Source organism: Semicossyphus pulcher, unplaced genomic scaffold (assembly GCF_022749685.1).
Source record: "Semicossyphus pulcher isolate SPU_LCO1_2020_fin unplaced genomic scaffold, fSemPul1.0.p SCAF_11, whole genome shotgun sequence".
Taxonomy (NCBI): Eukaryota; Metazoa; Chordata; class Actinopteri; order Labriformes; family Labridae; genus Semicossyphus; species Semicossyphus pulcher.
In genome coordinates this window covers 9,712,469-9,731,398 of record NW_027211615.1, presented here as the reverse complement: position 1 = coordinate 9,731,398, position 18,930 = coordinate 9,712,469, and the positions used below count along the sequence as shown (strand labels likewise).

The 18,930-nt window shown below is 39.7% G+C and overlaps 1 protein-coding gene across 1 annotated transcript; it reads left to right on the top strand.

Annotated features, from left to right (window-relative positions):
- Positions 1–1,529: 1,529 nt before the first annotated feature.
- On the top strand, positions 1,530–16,572 carry LOC138585136 (apolipoprotein B-100-like). The gene is made up of 28 exons (XM_069657400.1): positions 1,530–1,587; positions 1,766–1,795; positions 2,039–2,151; positions 2,276–2,421; positions 2,523–2,670; positions 3,091–3,243; positions 3,363–3,487; positions 3,604–3,689; positions 3,789–4,233; positions 4,328–4,442; positions 4,517–4,663; positions 4,752–4,963; positions 5,050–5,245; positions 5,347–5,526; positions 5,631–5,834; positions 5,931–6,098; positions 6,203–6,408; positions 6,828–7,010; positions 7,106–7,236; positions 7,334–7,544; positions 7,630–7,802; positions 7,918–8,081; positions 8,176–8,285; positions 8,376–8,749; positions 8,959–14,970; positions 15,063–15,174; positions 15,318–15,504; positions 15,589–16,572. The coding sequence occupies exons 1-28, from the start codon at positions 1,530–1,532 to the stop codon at positions 16,570–16,572; spliced, it is 11,373 nt and encodes a 3,790-aa protein (XP_069513501.1).
- Positions 16,573–18,930: the final 2,358 nt, after the last annotated feature.

Here is an 18,930-nt window from a genome sequence, read left to right as displayed (position 1 = left end):
CTGATGTTTCTGTTGTGAATAAATAAAAGATTCACTTTAGGCTGTCTCTGACTAATGGCATAAAATATTCAAAAACTCCATAACGTTATGTTAATAAGTTAATTTAAACACAATGTTACAGACAGAAATACTAGAGAGAGAGAGAGAGACAGAACAAGCAAGTTGTCATTGTTCCTTTTTGTCAAAACAATAAAATGGGGATATTTTAAGTGTAAATTAATCTGACTTTTTCATATTTTTCAAGTTTTAATACACCAAACTTGTTCAAATCATGATAATAACACTCTCAATTACTCCTGCCAATTAATTTTGTCAGAAATCCTAGATGGCTGCAAAAATGGCTGCCAAACAGACCCTTGGGACAATATTTTGAGTTGGGAACATCAACATTTGTTTACTAGACACCATGAGGATTACAAAAAACTAAGTAAGAAAAATATATCCATGGGGTGCATGGAGACCCTATCTTCCTACTAGACTATATGCAGGAACCAAAACTGTCAAAACCAAAATACAATATATTTGTAGAATACCATTAAAATAACTAATATCCTTCAAAAAGCACTACTTTTTTTCCCAGCTAAGATTTAGGTCATGTTTTGTATATTATTGATATTCCTGGAACAGGTATGCCTTAAGATGATTTCACTGACTTTGGTATTGCCTGAAGCATTTTATAATAATGGTAACCAAAAGAGAAAACCAGTACAAAGAAAGTAAAATATTATTTATATCATGTCCACATAGCCAACAGAGGCTGTAGTCCAATGCTCCTTTGACAAGAGCTTGATAACAAGCAGTTCAAGTTCAGTGTTACAGCTCCTTATCAAAGGCCAAGGGGCACATTTTTTGGGTCGTGCATTTGAATAAGCATTTCAACTGGAATTATGTAATGTACAGTTCATAAACTGTTTATCAAGTATATTGAAAAATTAAGAGGATAATCCTGTACAATGCTGTCTCTTCTGTATTCATTGAAAGAAGACTTTTGGGAAACAAGGCAGTATTAAGAAACTCTAAATTCATGTGATATAAGAAGCAATAACTGGAAATGATTGGTGTTATATTACAATCATTGTGCCTACTTGAGTTGAGTTAAGAATACTTCTTTCAACCTGTCAAAGAAAAAAAATTCACTCAATCTTATGATTGGTACTTTGGAAAATAAAAATCCATGAGCCGTGATGTTAAGTTGCATATTTCAGTTTAATCTAGGATAGAGCACTTCTGCTTGTTTGTTACTTTCGATTATCTTACACAGATAGTTACATGAATGAGTTCACACATTTCATCACAAAAAGTCTAAAGCATCATATTCATGGAAAGCTTTATGAAACTACTCTCCTTTGTCCCTCCACACATACGTATAGAGTGGACTTTGGAGCTGAGACAGTTCAGTACAGTATGTAATTCCCACCTACCTACCTTCCAGAACACCTTTGGTATAAAAGGCGTATGAGGCAGTTGAGGCCTCAGTCTCATCTGAGTACTCGCCAAAGGAGCCCAGAGGAGAGAGCTGCAGAAAGCTCATGATGGGGGACTCGAAGCTTTGCCTGTCCCTTCTCCTAACCACACTTACCTTAACTTGTAAGTATTAACTTTAATTATACTAAAAATAATACTTAAAATGTATTTTTCAAAACGCATTGCTTTTGATTAATGATGCCAATAGTATAATGTAATATTGTTGTGTGTAAAAAATCGGATTATTCTTTGACGTAAAATAGATTTCTTGGATTCAAGTTTCCTGTTTATATTGTAACAGATGCCCAGGAGGAGCGTTCAACCTGCCTGAGTAAGTTCCAATAATTGCTATGTATAACATGATGCAAATGTTAATTACACTGCAGCCTTTAAGAAAAATATACATGATATTTTAGGGAATCAGAAGTAACTTGATTATTGATTTCTGCACACACATTTAGTATTTTTACTCACATTTCTGAGTTGAAGCATTCAAGTTTCTTTATCATAACTAATTCTCACAGTATTGACGGCGTACCTGAATCTAATTCAAAATCAATATCTTCTCTACCAGTAAACCAAAGATACAAAGCCCACCACAAGTACGAATATCTGTACAATGCTGAGTCTTTGAATGCCATCAATGGTGCCTCACATCTTAAGAATGGACCTAAGGCCACTTGCAAGGTACCTGAAACTCTGCTTTATCTGCTACATTTTATCATTCTCAGTCTGTTAAATCCATATAAGGTACATCTTTTTAATTAGTACACTATATGTAGCAGGAAGCTTAAATAATCTTTCAAAACAGGTTGAAATTGAAGTACCTCAGACCTGTAGTTTCATCATCCGCACCACTGGCTGTAGCCTGAGCGAGGTGGTCGACATGGATGCAGAGGGCAACCCTGTGCTCGGCCCTGCTGCCGGCTCTGATGCTTTTGCTGCTGAAATGGAGAGGTACGTTACATGAACAGGTTTCCACTAATTGAAACATCCAGTTGAATGAACACATATTTGCTTTGTTACAAACCAATAAAAGTCTCACTCATTTTCTGTAGATATCCTCTAAATGTTGTGGTTGAGGGTGTGTACGATGTGAGACTTCATCCTGAGGATGGTGAGACAACAACCATCCTGAACATCAAGAGGGGTATCATCTCTGCCCTGGCTGTGCCTCTGGTGGAAGAAGAGAAGAATAAGAATATGGTACTAGTCCTACTAACCACTGTTAGCTTAAACACGTCTCACCTCCTCTATCCCATAGACCAGGGGTGTCAAACTCATTAGGTGGTGGGCCAGATTTATTCATATGAGACCTCAAAGGGGCCGGACTATTTTTTGCCTGATGTCATGATGTCTTAACACATAGATATATCGGCTATCAGTGAGAATTTCATGTTGTTGTAAGAATGTAAGAAAGCAACATGCAATCCTGTAACATATTAATCAAATTTCATTTCAAATTTGAATGTCTTTGTCATTCACTAAGTCTACATTTGAAAGAATTTAGGCTAATAATGATAATAATAATAATACAGTAGAGTAGAAGGGAAGTTCATTAATTTTTAATGTATTATTTTTAATATATTTTTTAATTATCCATATCTCTTTTTAAACTCCTTTCAGCCCACTATTCACGGCATGTGCAAGACCCAATCCTCCATCAATGCCAGAGAAGACATTGCAACTGACATCAGCCTCACCAGGGATCTATCTCAATGTGACAAGTTTGTCCCAATGAGAGATCACACCAGCCCCTTGGCCCTTATCTCAGGCATGGTAAGATATCAAATAAACAACTGCAGTCTACTGTAAAACCAAAGCACAATGCATTCAAAATGTTGTTTAAATCATTAGAAATAAGTTTAGCAGATTAGCTGATTTTTTTTGTCTTTCAGCACTACCCTCTTTCCAAGCTGATCAGAAGCACACAGACCTGCAACTACAAGTTCGACAATGAGAATCTACAAATGACGTATGGCTCCTGTACTGAGAACCACATCCTCATTCCCTTCTCACACAAGTAAGTAAAACCTTATACTTTACTTTATACTGCACCCTGTAATGGTAGTGCATTTAATGATAAGTACAGTCAAAGTATTCTACTGAACTTTCTAACCTTGTGTTGTCTCTTCACAGGGGAGAATATGGAGTTACCAATGTTGGAAAGCAAGAACTGACTCTGGTTCAGGTATCACCTCACAACGACAGAGTCTTTGACTACAGTAAGCTCCTTTTCTTGTTTTAACTCTTTTTATTTAGTGCTGATTATTAGAAGTAGAACTGAAGATCTGTATTGTCAGTCATTTTCTTGTGTATTGTAGGTGGCATTGTCAAGGGTCTGCACATGGAGACTGTTGAGGATAAGAGTGTTGTCCAGGATAAAGATGCAGGACTGGCCCTCCTGAGAGAGCTGGCCGCTCTGCCTGAGACCGAAGGTGACAGGAGGGCCCACCTCTTCCACAAGCTTGTCACAATGGTTCGTGGAATGAAGGCAGAGACCCTGGGTCCCGCCATTCCTGAAGCACTGGCTGTGTCCAAAGTCCTGAGCTACCAGGTCCTGGCCCAGTGTGGAACCCCTGAGTGCAGCAGTGCCATCATGCAGATCCTCAGGACTTTTGACAGCTCTTCAGTTGAGGTTGATGCCGGCGTTTTTGCTTTGGGACTTGTGTCCAATCCTTCTGCCCTCCTGATCAAAGACATGCTCGAGATGGCCAAATTCAAGCCCAGCAAGCCCATCATGTATGCCCTGAGCAATGTTGTCAAGAGGTGGGTGAAGTCAATCACAATCTATTCCAAGTAGATGGGTTTCCTTTGTGTAAGATAAGAGTGTAATTTATAATTCAAAAATGTATCTCCAAAGGTTTTACAAAGCTGAAGGAAAACTGATCCCTGAGATTTACTCCGTTGCTGAGTTCATGGCTGCCCAGCTAGGCGACTGTTCTGGTGACAAGGAGACTACTTTCATGACACTGAGAGTGGGTAACCCTCCCCTATAGATCAACATTTAAAAGACCATTTAGCAGAATATTAATGTGTCCTTTTATTTTAGGTTATTGGAAACATGGCTGCAGCTGTAGGACCTGCCAGTCCTGCACTAAGAGCCGCTGTGGTCCAGTGTGTGAACCAACCTGCAGCTTCCCTGTCTGTGCAGCAGGCTGCCATCCAAGCGTACAGGCTGACTCCCGTCCCTGAGGAGGCTAGTCAAATTACTTTATAGGTTTGACACATCACTGGAATAATAATTTCTACTCGATACTAATTTAATTTATCTTATTTGGTCACAGGGCAGAGAGGTTCTCATGCGGGTGCTTTTGGACGGTGCCAGCCCCCTGCAAAAGCGTGTTGCTGCATATCTGGTTCTTATGAAGGACCCCCAGCCCGCTGAATTAGCCCAGCTGGCTCAAGCCTTGCCCAATGAGCAGGACAAACAAGCCAAGAGCTTTGTGATCTCCCATGTCACCAACATTTTGTCCTCAACTGAGCCAGAGACCCAAGAGTATGCAATAATCTCTTTCATTATTTTCACCTATTATGCTACATGGTTAGTAGGTCAATAGTTTAACATTGTTTTCTTCCCCACAGACTGAGACAGAAGATTCTTGATGCCCTGCAAGGTAATGAGATTGGACCCATTATGAACCCCACCAAGTTCTCTAGCAACTACAAGATCGGATCTGTGGAGGGCAACATGATCTTTGAGGGTACCAGCTACCTGCCAAAGGAGGTCATGCTGGAAATGACATTGAAGGCATTTGGCTATGACATTGACATGATTGAGGTAAACAACTTGTGCTATTTGAATGCAAACTGGGCAATGACAAATAAAACAAGACCAAGTTCTGTTAATAGCCTATGTGATGTAATTTATAACCCTTACAGATTGGTATGGAGGGCAAAGGATTTGAGCCAACTGTTGATGCGCTGTTTGGTGAGAATGGTTTCTTCCCCGACACTGCCCTGAAGACAATGTACTTTGTCTCTGACAACATGCCACTCAAAATAAACAGGATCCTGCAGAACATTTTACCTGTTATGAAAACTGACAGGATGAAGAGACAGGTATGTGTATTTTAAATATATTTATGTAATAACCTTAATCATTAAGTGGATTTTGCCTAACATACAGCAATTAAGTAATATAATATGGCCATTTACATCTACAGGCCTCCCAGAGCATGATGAGGGACATTGGGCGCAACCTCAACAAACTCGTGAGGGAACTGAAGACCACACAGTCTCCAGAGGCAATGGTCTATCTGAGACTTTTAGGAAATGAGCTGGGATATCTGAAGACCAATGAAATCACAGAGATGGCCCACTCTGTCGCCTTAATGATTGACAACCTGTTCAAGATGTTCCCAACTGATGTAAATAAAACATTTTAAATATATTACAAATTTAAAAAATGATCATGCTTCATAATTTAAGCTTAATTTGTATTTATAATGTGTTTTCTAATGCAGCTAATGAAGGCACTGATGACCCAAGCTGACAACACAATCTTTGCCCACTACATCTTCATGGACAATGAATTCTTCCTGCCTACTACCACTGGTGTGCCTCTGCGGATTGCACTGTCTGGCACTGTCACACCTGGTATCAAGGGGGGGCTTAAGATTGCTCCTGATATGGTAATTATCTATAATCACAAATATTTCACAGCCAAGTAACTATGTTTTTTTAATACACAGAATAAACATCTATGTCTGTTTTGTCTACGACTGTTTTTCCACAGAGCGAGCTTACCTTCATGCCTTCTGCAGGCATTGAGTTTGTAACTCAGATTGGCTCCCACATCCCTGAGTATGTCAACTCTGGATTAGAGATGCACACCAGCATATTCCATGAGAGTGGGCTTAATGCAAAGATCTCCATGGCACGTGACAATGTCAAGCTGACCATTCCTGCTCCAATGAGTCCTACGCAGCTCATCAAAATGACGTATGTTTAAGTGGATTTTCAGCTGTTATCACACATGTAATTGTCTCCTTCATACAGAAAATTCAAGGCACATGTGCCAGCATTCCTTATAATAAATATATAGCACAAATTCAGGCAGGCACCAGGAGAACAACTGCTTTTGTACTTCTGTGCAAGGCAACTTTTGACAAACTCAGGCAAAAGTGGGATAGTGACAGTAATCAAAAAATGTACAAGATATACAGTATCTACAAACAGCAACACTAGCTTGTAATAAAAGAGTATGAGGAGTTGTTCCAGTCAGAGGACAAGGTATGAGTGACCGTGTCAAGAATGCAAAGATGTTCCAGGTGCAGCTACATGTGCCTTGTTCTTGTACAAATATTTCACAAAGTTAAAGGGGAATCTTAGACTGCTATCCTCGTAACTTTTCTCCATAGAAACAACCTGGTGGCAGTTACTGGATCAGAGGTGAAGACCATACCCCCTGTGGTGATGGACAAGGTTGATGTTCGTGAATGCACTCCCTTCTTTGCTGGAATGAAATACTGCACTGCTCTGCAGTACACTGATGCTTTCTCTCAAGAGACAACCCCCTACTTCCCCTTCACTGGAGACAGCAAGTAAGCAAAACTTTCTAATCCAGAGGGAAAAAAAAAAATAATTTTAAAATAAATTAACTATGAATATTGGCTAACAAATGTAATTATCTAAATAGATTTGCCATGGAACTCCACCCCACTGGTGAAGTCACTGAGTACATAGCTACTGTAGCTTACGAGCTCCTCAGAGAGGGAGAAGAGGGCCGGCAGAAGGTTGACTCCTTAATGTTTATTCTGAGGGCTGAAGGTACAGTATAACGACGGAAATATGGTAAAAAATAATTTCTGTGGCTCAAGAGGCCTAATATAAGAGGAATTTTACACTTTTGGTTGATCAATAACAGGTGCAGAGTCCACTGAAGCCAGAGCATTGATGAAATATAACAGAAGGAAGAATGTCATCACTGCTGACATTCAGATCCCAGACTACGATGTGGAGGCTGGACTCAGGCTGGGTGTTGTTGATGGAAACACCAAGGGCAAAGGAACTCACTCCATCTCTCTTGACTTGATAAACAAGAACATCCCTCAACTTTCCCTTGTTGGCCGTGCCAGGTAAGAAATCATTTACAGATCATATACATTTATTGTCACCCACATAATGGTATAACCCACACCCACATATTGGTATAATTTTCAGTCTGAAGGCCATGAAAGAAGGTGTGCTGCAAGTACAACTTCTTGTCCCCTCAATCAATACCGACGCCACTGTCACAGCTAACTTTAAGCGTGATGAAGAATTTGAAATGGAGCTGAAGAGTGACATCAAGTTCTTGGAATCCACATCTGAGCAGAAAATCAAAATGAAATATGGTATGACATGTTTTCAATTACTATATCTTTCCTGACATCTATGAAGCTGGCATATTTTTACTCAAACTTAACCTAAATAACAATGTTCTGGGATTCTGTTCAACTTTTTCAACAGGTACCAGCAAGATTGAGTTTGAAATAAAATCTGATGTGAACTCTGAAATCTTGGACATCCTTCCAGACACTGACAATATCAAAAAGTATGGCAACGATATTCTTGAGTTGCGTGTAGGGGAGACTGACAAAACGGTCCATCAAATCTTCAAGGCATTTGTGGAGGTATGAATCTTTGATTATGCAATTGTTTTGACAATCAGATTTGATATTTTTAATTGATTGAAAAGGTGGCAAACACACTTTGTTTATTCTTTAGGCAATAAACAACCACATGGAAATGTACGCTGCTGAGATCCCTTATATTCAGAGCTTCAGAGTGCCTGATATGCCTGAGATTTCACTGCCTGAGACATTGTTTCTCAATGCGTAAGCCTGACAAAACTCAATTATCAATATCCTAACTTTCAGTTTCATTTATAAAAGTCTATTGATATTGATTGTTTTTGTTTACAACAGTGAGGCAAAGGCTGTCTACCACTTCAACAATGAGCGCTTCACCATTTCTATCCCTCTTCCTCTTGGAGGAAAGTCGACAGAAGAGCTTAACTTCCCACCAGCTTTGACGACACCCACTGTCTCTCTACCCCAGTTTGGACTGGAGATCGTCTCCATGGAAATTCCCATCCCAGAGCTTGTTGTTCCTGAGAGTCTTACTCTGTATGTTCCTCTTTTTGGCAAAGCTGAGGTTTCAGCTCTGATGAAGAGCAACCTCTACGACATGGAGGCCTCAATGGCTGCAGGCAAAGATGTTGTGGAGACACCAAGCTACTCCGCCAAGTTTGATGTGAAAGGAACCTCCCCACTTGACATCCTCTCTGTAAAGATGGAAGGTATTTCATAGTTAATGTCTTTAAGGAATTTTGAGTTTATTACATTATCTTAGATATTTGCACACTCTTGATAGAAAAATTCTAAGTTACAGTTTAAGTTTTCCACTGATCTAAAAAGAAATGTATGTGTATATTTATTTAATATTGTATAGCAGCAAATTAATGTCTCACAATTATCAATTATCTTTCTTATTTTGTGTTTTATCTAGGCTTTGGCATGTTGGCCATGACTGATTCCATCAAGGCCCAGTTGAAAAGCTCTTTAGCCCATAAATTCATTGAGGCTAGTATTAATATTGTTGAGGAAGCCACAATCACAGACAAAATTAATTTGAGATCAAGCAGCAAGATTGAAGCCACAAGCCCATTTGGTCTCAATGTTGCACTAGAGCACACTGGTATGGCTGGAATCAACACTGAAGAAATATCGGCTGATAGCAACATTGAGGGAACGTTGACGGCTGGACCCATATATGGCAAGACCATTTCAACCCAGTCATTCACCATCTTCCCATTCAGGCCAGAAGCAAAGATTGATTCCACTGTTAAGTTTGACTCCACAATTATCAAGGCCCAGAACATAATTGCAGCAACCTTTGCCAATGGTGAATTGTCAGTTGTGTCTAACACCAATGCCCTTGAAGACCTTTTGACCCATGTTGCTGAGCTTTCTTTCAAAGACAGCAAACTGTCACTGAAATCTGATGCAAATGCACTTGCTCTTGGCATGAAGATCCGCAACCAGGCTGAGGCCTCTGCTGGAGTAGGCGAAGTCGTCATAAGAGTGGAGACAAATGCAGACCACACTGAAAACCGTGTTTACTCTCTGCTTACTGCTTCAATGAATGTCAATGGTCTGGCTGTGAACAGTGATGCCACCATGAAGCTACTTGAGAATGAGGCTACTCACAAGGCTACTCTGACAATGAACAAGGATGGTTTGGCCACAAGTGGAACCACCACCCTCCAGAGCCCTCTTGCCCTGGAAAACAAGTTTAATGCTGCACTTGATGCTTCAAAGGCTTCTCTATCCATTACCAACAAGGCTGCAATGCGTGACATTAAGGTTGATAATGCCAACACTCTGAGCATTACTCTCTCTAGCCTTGACTTCAACTCAAAGGCTGAAGCAACTGCAAGTGAGTATGCCACTTACACACATGATATCACCATTGACCTGAAACCCTACACTGCTTCTGCAAATGTTAACAACAACCTCAGACTTCTGGCGGCCAACATCATCAATGAGGCTCAGCTACAGGCAGAGCTTTACAAGATTGATCTGACTGGAAGCCTGAAGGCCATCTATGGTGAGGAAGAGATCAAGCACACCTATCAGGTAAATTATGCTGATATGGCTGCAAACGCAAAGTGCAGCACTACTGGAAAACTCTTTGGAACTCACATGAGCCACAACACTGAGCTTGAAGTTATTGGTCTTGCAGCCAGGATCACCAACGATGCCCGCTTCAACTCACAGCCAATGCGCCTTGACCACACCATCCGTCTCAGTATTGTGCCTTTTGATATCAACCTTGATGCCATCTTTAATGCTGATGGAGAAATGACCATGTATGGAAAGCACAGTGCCCAGCTCTATGGCAAGTTCCTCCTTAGAGCACAACCCCTGGCTTTAGCTAGCTCTCATGAATGCAGAGCATCAGTCACACAGCAGCTTAACAACGGTTTCTTCCTTGAGACTGTTTTTAACAACAACATGGATAATGTTTTGTCACTCCAAGAGCAGAAGACCAGTCTTAGAACAAAGTCTAAATTGAATGACCAAATCTTCAATCAGGACTTTAGTGTTTACAACACTGCAGAGAGAACTGGAATTGAAGTTTCTGGCACCATCTTCACAAATATCCTCAACACAGCCTCCTCAGAAAACCAGGAATACACCCTCTCTGGCTTCCTCAAGTATGACAAGAGCTTAAATAGTCACATAATTCAGTTTCCTACAATTGAAAGTCTTACAACTTTATTGGAAAGCATCAAGGGGGTTGTTGTACATGTTACAGAGGCACTGCAAAACTACATTAACAACGAGGACATCAGGAATAAACTTGAAGCCCTATCAAAAAATATAAAAGACTTTCTTTCCAACCTGAATATAGAAGGCAATCTAACTGACCTGAAAAGGCAACTAAAGGATTTCAGCCAAAACTATTTCATCTCCATGGAGGATGTGGAAGCCTCTTTGATGAATCTAAAGGTTACTGTTGAGAAACTGCTCTCTGATCTCAGTGTGTACATTCAACACTTTGCCGGTATTATTAAGGAGACTATTGTCAGCGGCACCATCCCTGAAACCCTTGAGAAGATCCAACATCAGCTGAATTTCATTATTGAGGAATATGACATCAAGGCTATGGTTGTGTATGTAATGGATACCATGAAGGAGATGATCCAGCAGATTGACCTGGAAAAACTGAAGGGCAGCAGTATTGCATTCCTGCATGATATCGACACCAAGTATGAAATTAAGGCTAAACTTCAAACGACCATTACAGACATGAAACAAATGATTGAGACCTTCGACATGCAAGTATTTGTTGCTCACCTCATTAGACACATTTCATCAGTCAACTTTAAAGCTCACATTGAGGAACTAGTAACTCAGATTCCCACGGAGATGTTAAGTGATATAACAGATTACATTAGGGAAATAATTAAGGACCTTGACATCTTAGGTAAAATAAACACTTTCTTTGCTAACATGAGAGAGCTGATTGTAAAGTTTAAGGTTGACAGAAAGGTTCAAGCTATATTTGAAAAGGTTGCAGAGCTCATTAAACAATTTAAAGTTGAGGAAACCATCAGGGCTGTAGCTCAGATGTTGAATGATGCAGTCATACCTACCAAATTCTTCAAGGTCTTCCAGGTTACATTAAACTACTTGAAAGACACTGAGGTTGAGGATATAATTGCTGATTTGAATGCGTTTATTCACTTTGTTGAACAGAAATTGGAGTCATTCAATTATGATGATTTTGTAGGTCATGCCAATCAAATGATAGCCAAGTACAATGTTGCTGTGAATGACCTGATCAGGTCTCTTGAAATCCAACAGAAACTTGAGGCAACACAGGAATTTGCTAACTTTGTCTTGTCCAGTGTTAGGGAAGCTGTTGAACAACTAAGAGAAATTAAACTGACAGAATTTCTGATAAAGATAAAGGATGTCTTGGACCAAGTTGTATTGAATGATCTGAAGGCCTTTGCTGAAACTCTAAAGCAGGAAATTGCAAACCTGGATATAAATGCTAAAATTACTTCTTATCTGCAGTTGGCAAGGAAGTGCTATACTGAGTTCATAACCATTGCTACTGATATGTTCACCAGTATGGTTGAGATCATTAAGAAGGTAGTTCCTCAGCAAAAAATTGTCAGTGAGATGTTGCAGATTATTGAAGGGCTTATTACTGGTCTGAATGGAGCTGAATTGAACTTGCCACCCTTGCCTATTCCTCTCACTGATCTTGTCCTGCCTTCCATGACGTTCAGCATAGATAAGCTTACTCAGTTTAAAGTCCCGCCTCATCTGGACATCCCTGAGTTCACTATCATGGGCTTCCACACTGTGCCAGCCACCACAATCTCAATGAATGACATTAAACAGACATTCATTGATTTGATTGATTATCTTCTTAACTTCAAGATTAAGATGTTTGATATAGTTGCTTCATTTGGAGACCTGAGCATGAACGACATCTCTGCCCTACCTGAGTTTTCACTTCCACAGATTACTGTACCCGAGTTCTCCTTTCCCACTCTTCCTCATGTTCAGGCAGACAAACTTGTTAAGACTCTTCAACTTCCACCATTCAGGCTGCCATACATTCCTAGTGAAATCATGATTCCAGGATTTGGTAAACTAAGTTATGAGATAAAAGTCAACTCCCCCATCTGCACTATTAGGAATGCTGCTGAAGTCCAGAGCTCTTTTGATGTAGATAGTACTCCTCAGCTGACAGCTTTTCTGACTTCCCAAGGGACATCTATCAGCTTTGAAATCCTTAACTTCAACCTGGATTCCACTGCTCGCATTGCCATTCCCAAGGGGCGTTTGATTGCTGCAGAGACCCTTAAGATCACTCACAATTTTCTTATTGTGGACCACGATGTATCAATGACATTTTCTGACTCAGCCCAGGTCTCAGCTAAGACAATAGTAAAAGCCACCACAGCACCTTACAATGCTGAGCTTTTAAATGAAGCTTTCTTAGCTACCAATGGTGGTTTATCTGCCACTATGGACACTTCCTATAAACACATGATCAACCTACCCTTCATGGGCCTCACTGGTGAGACAACTGCAACTCAAAAAGCTGTTGCCCGCCAGGAAGGTACCTCTATTACAATAGCTGTAGGTAATCAGGGTACTTCTATCCTCAATTCTCAAGACAGTTCACATAAGAGTGACCTGCAAGTGACAGTTAATCCAAGTTCAGTCAAATGTACCTTCATTAGTGGCACCGATACATTACTTATAAAGATGAGACAGACTCTAAGCGCTGACTTGCTCATCTTCAGCTATTTCAAGTTTGATATTCGTTCTGAAGCAGAAGGCCCCACAATTAAAAACAACCTTTTCGAAGGGTCAGTAAATGCTAATCTGCATGACATGAAACTTGAGCTAAAGGCAACCCATAACACAGATTTAATCGGTATGGTCAGTGGAGCCCTATACAACGTAATTGATGTAGCTCTCTGTCCCAGAGAGTTTGTGTTCAGTATTCAGAATAAGGGAAACTCGAAAATCAATTTAAATGATGCTCTGACTTTTAAAATTGATCTGCAGAATGATTACGCAGCAACCATCAGGCCTGATGCACAGCATATGAACACTGTAGCTCTGGCCCGTCTTAATCAGTACAAAGTTTATTGGAACTTGACTGTAGATAACAATGAGAGGGAGGCTTCCATCCTTGCTGCTCTAGAAGGGGAAGCAAACCTTGATTTCCTGACTAGACCCATCAGCATTCCTGAGATTAATATTCTGCTAATTGACTTACACACCCCAGCTATTAGGGACCTTGTCTTGCATGACCATACTGGGCTGAAATACATCTTGCCTAACACTGAGCAAAGTGTGGACTTGGATGCCAAGATAGTTTACCAGAAAAGCCAAGCTGCCCTTGTCCTTGACATGATCCAGATACCGCCTTTGGGTAACCTAATCACAGAATTGTCTTTCAAGTCTGCCATCATTAATTTGAATGTCAATTCTGGACTGTACACTGAAGATGATCTTGTATTCCGTCTGGGAGCTACCACAGCCTCTGTGTTTGAGGGTCTAAAAGCCAAACTAGATGGCACCACCAGTCTCACCACTAAGAGAGGAATCAAGCTGGCCAATTCCCTGTCCCTTGAAAATCGTCACTTTGAAGGCACTCATGACAGCACAATCAGTATGGGCAGTGAGACACTTGAAACTGCCCTCTCTGTGGCTACAGTTGCAAAGATCGCTCTGCCCATACTAAACATGGAAGCAAACCAAAATCTGGCTGCTGACACCAAAACCAAAGCAAGTGTTTTCTCCACCTTGAGGATGATGGGTGATTTCAACATCCCGGTGATCAAGGCTGTTGGAAAAGCTGAGATAGACCACAGTCTGAAGCTGGAGGGAACCTTTGAATATGTTTCTATTGAGTCATCAACAAAGGCAAATATGGACGGTACTGTGCTTGAAGACCATCTAGTTTTAGGAGCCCTGGATAATGAGGCTAATATTTATCTTAATACTGATGGCCTACGATCCACCTTCAAGGTTAATGCTGATGCCAAGCTTAACCAAGGAACCACCAAAGTCATTGGCATGGATGTAAATGAGAACCTTGCAGTTGAAGCCTCTCTGAGCCGTGTTTTTACAGTGCTGAAGTATACTGGCAACAACGAAGCAAACCTGTTCAATTTCAACACCAATGGGAAGCATATTGTTCAGGCAACCATTGACTTTGCACCAAAATCATCCTTGACTGCCGATGTGGAGATAGATATATCTCAGCCAACCAGCCTGGGTGACTTCACCATCTTTGAGAAGACTGTTGCTGAAGTGACTGCTGCAAAGCAGAAGATTTCTACTAATGGCAAGTTTGTGAGCCCACTATACACCACAAACCTTTCAGCTGAGTTGGAGGCCAGTACTCCTGTCTTCAAGGTTGTCTTTAGGTCATCTGCCACATCCGCCATAGTCTTTTTGGAATATGACATGGACTGTAAGTTTTTTTTTTCTGAGCATATAATACATTTCACATTTTAGATAAAAAACTGATCATGAGGTTTAACGAAAGTCCATGTGCTTCAACAGCTTCCATTACCCTAAACATTGAGGATGCTGGAATAAGCCTGACTGGAAAGGGGGTTTTCACACATAGTGATCTGTCCATGGACATTCAACAAATTATTTCCCATACACTGAGGTAAGACTTTGAATGAGCATAGTGTGATATTTTGGGGATTTTGCTTTTCTAACTTAACTTGTTCCTCCAGTACACAAACACATTTTCACTTGTATCTCAACAAAAGGCATGGAAAAGTGACACATTCCTTCATATCTCTACAGTGACTCCCGTCTTACCCTTATTGTGGACATAACCAGCCCTGCCTTCACTGATGTGAACTTGCGTTATGCTGTCCGCAAAGATGGAATCAGTGCCACAATTTCGATGCCATCTACTGGCTTCCTCGGTCTTCAGCTCCATGGCAGGGTTCCATCTCAGATGAACGCCAGGCTTTATGGCCGTTATGCTGTAAGGATCTCATTGCTTTCATATTTGCACAATTATTCTGGTCAAGAGTATTATATCTCATTTGATGTTGTTTCTGTTAAACAGTCTGATCCTGGGATGGATGTTGATATATTCAACATTAGAGCTTCTGTCAAGGATTTTGATCAAATGAGTCTGAAGATGGTAATCAACATGGAGGCCCCTGACCTCATGCTCAGTGGACTACAGGAAAGACTTCCTGCCATCACCTCTAGTTTCTCTAACTTTGTTGAGAAATACCACCTGTCCAAACATCCTGCCCTGTTGAAGAACATTATTATTTACTACACGGAGGAGGCCCACAACATTGCAAACAATCATGCCCCTCATCTGAGCCAGGTGTCTATCCTCTTTAGGAACACTGTTGTTCAGTACCAAAAGACTGCTCAGGGCTTCCTGGATTCTACCATCAATGTCCTGAGACAGACCCAGGTCAAATTGCCTGGCTCTGACGATATGACCCCTCTCATTGAGGTGCTCAATAAGATGACCACCAGCATTATTACTATGCTAGAGACAGCATTTGACCTGGTGGCTGTTAATGTAGAATACGCTTTCAGTATTGTAATTGGCACCATCAGTAAGATACAGGTCACAATGCCCATTGGTGATGTCATGGCTGGTGCCAAAATAGTTGACGAGATGAGGGAAAAAGTGAGGAATATGCCGAACCCTATTGTGGGTCTTTTGAAACACCTAGAGAGTCTAGATATTTTCCTGGAGAACCTAAGCGACACCTTAAAATTCTTTGTTGACAAAGCTCAGGACTTTGTTGACAACAGCCTAAAATCTGATGTTCTTGATGTCATTGCTGTCTACATTAATGCTTTATATGAAAAACACGTAATATTAATGAGAACAATAACCAAGTATGCGGATGCAGTTTTGGACATTGAGTTTATAAAGGGCACCATTGATTACATTCTTGATATTTTCAGATCTGCAGTGAACCAATTTTACAAAACAGTTACTGACTATCTGCATCAGGCTCCTGCTCAGCTCAGATTTTATGCAAAAGTTAAAGGTAGAAAGCTTGAGATTAATCTATGATTCCACCTTCACTAGTAGGCTGCAGGGAAAATATTACTTTTGAATTGCTTCTGTATCATCTAAACAAAATTGTAAGTTAAGTTGTAAAGAAACTATACAAACACAAAATTTCATGTTCAATTTTATTTAAAAATAGAATAGGTATTACACAGTATGTATCAGGAGTATACTTGTATACTTGCATAACATGTGCAACAAGCCTAATTTTATTGTCTTTTTGTTAAGTTGTCTTAAATAAAGTGCATTAAATGAACAAAAATTTGAGGCAATTCTTTATTTTCCCCTACTGACACTTCCTTACTTGTCTCTGCATTAACATAGACAACTATTTAGTGATGTCTAAAAACTACAACGTATGTATGAATAATAACTACAAATATTTTAAAAGGATTATGTTTCATTCTTCATAGGATATAAGCATACTATTGTGCTGTCTGTAACACCACAATTGAGTGAAATATAAATATTAATTTATCTCAAATAATTTTGTCATAAATAATTCGGTGAAAAGGGAAAAAAAGCTAAATCCCTTTTTTTCTGCTTTTGATAATATAGGAAGGAAAAAGATTAAGGAACAATCTAGATTTAATACTGATACATCTATATGACCCACAAAAGCAATCAAAACATCAGCGAGAAGATTTGCTACTGAAGTATTCTTTGTGACTGTAACCAGGTCTGATTTCCAGTTAAATAAGACAAAACTATTCCTGGCACACATACCAAAGAACAAAAAATACTTGGTGTGATAACAGACTTCTTTTCAACTTCTTTGCAGCTGCTCACAGCAAATGACCATGTAATTGAAATGGGAGGACTATAAAATGTTTACGACTAATTGAAAATTGAAAACACCTATTTCAGGACTATACGTGGATTATACCCCTAATCCTCTTCAAGGACAATATCGCTACTGTTGAATACCTCATAATATTGTAATGTGTTGCTGAGAATTTTTCATGCTGCCTTTCAGTCAGGCAAGAAGTTAATGCGCTTGGAAGAAACAAACTAAGGTGAAGACAATTTCCATACATTTCAGTTTGGTTTAGTGACGTTGATCTAAAGCAATGGTACAAATGATGCACTTAAAGGAACTACCCACAACATGGCAAGCCATCTGTCTTGATCCAGGCAGTGTCATCAGTGAAGCCATACACAGCACCATGGCAAACAGTAAAATCATCAGTCCTTGAACAGTGGCTTCAAAATGAAAGATCTTCAGACTTTAATGTATTTCTTTATACATTTTTTCTGAGTTCCTCATAATGTTACTTCATTTTAATTTTTAGTTTTTTTACTCATGGGATGATAAGCAATTGGGGAAAATGAAGTAATATTTGAGGTGAAGCAGACAATTATAGGCAACTTCAGGGAATCATATGTTGATGAAGCTGAAAACTTTAGGAGATGAAGAAGAAGTGTCTACTTGATGTATTTCTTTAATGCAATAAAATGGCACCTTTCAAAATAAGGTTGAAGAAGAAAAAAAAACAGGCATGTATTGTAGTTATACAAGTATACAAGTTTTACAAGTTATAATAACTCCAACCATGTTCTAACATTTTCTTTATTTGGAATAACATTTAGGGGAATAGAGGCCATTTTAACGGAGGTCATTTTGATAACAGTAGCAAAGAAATGCTCATATTGCCAATACATGGACCCCATCAATAACTGGAAAGCTTAGCATGTCATATCTTTTAACAACCACATGGGGTCACCAGAGCATTTTCTTTATAAACTTCATATTACTTTTCTATGACTGTGGGAGTGGACATGTTGGGGAAAGTAAGTCAGTACCGAAAATAGACTGGAACTGAGGCTTTTGGACATTGTGGCTTCCTGTCTTATGGTCCTGAAGTGGTCCAATGCCTGATGTTCATAACTCATTTGCACAGTAGTATGTAACAGTGTAAAACCTTGAATAGCAGAAAAAGTACTTTTTTATTAGCACATTTGGCTCTAAATATTAATTACCTTTTGCAAAGCCCATCAGCTATTTTCCTGCACATAAGCAACTTTACATAATTGATTTAAAAGGCAAATATGTTACCAACAGATATATGCACTTGTTTTTAATATTTAAACCTCGTTTGACCTCTAGTAAACACTTCAGATGGCTTTGGTAATTCTCTCAAAAATGTCATATTCCAGAAGAGTGTTGAAATTTCAATTTTTAGTTCAGTCAAGTCTAAATATTTAAGACTTATGAGAAAGACTCAAAATAAATCAAGTCTATGCAAGTGTAGTTGGGATGAACACCTGTGTCCATTGAGTGCCTCCTCCTTTTGAGGAACACTGACAGAAACCTTTGATCCTTGACTTTCTCTCCTTGACAGTACAAGAACATGTTATCGG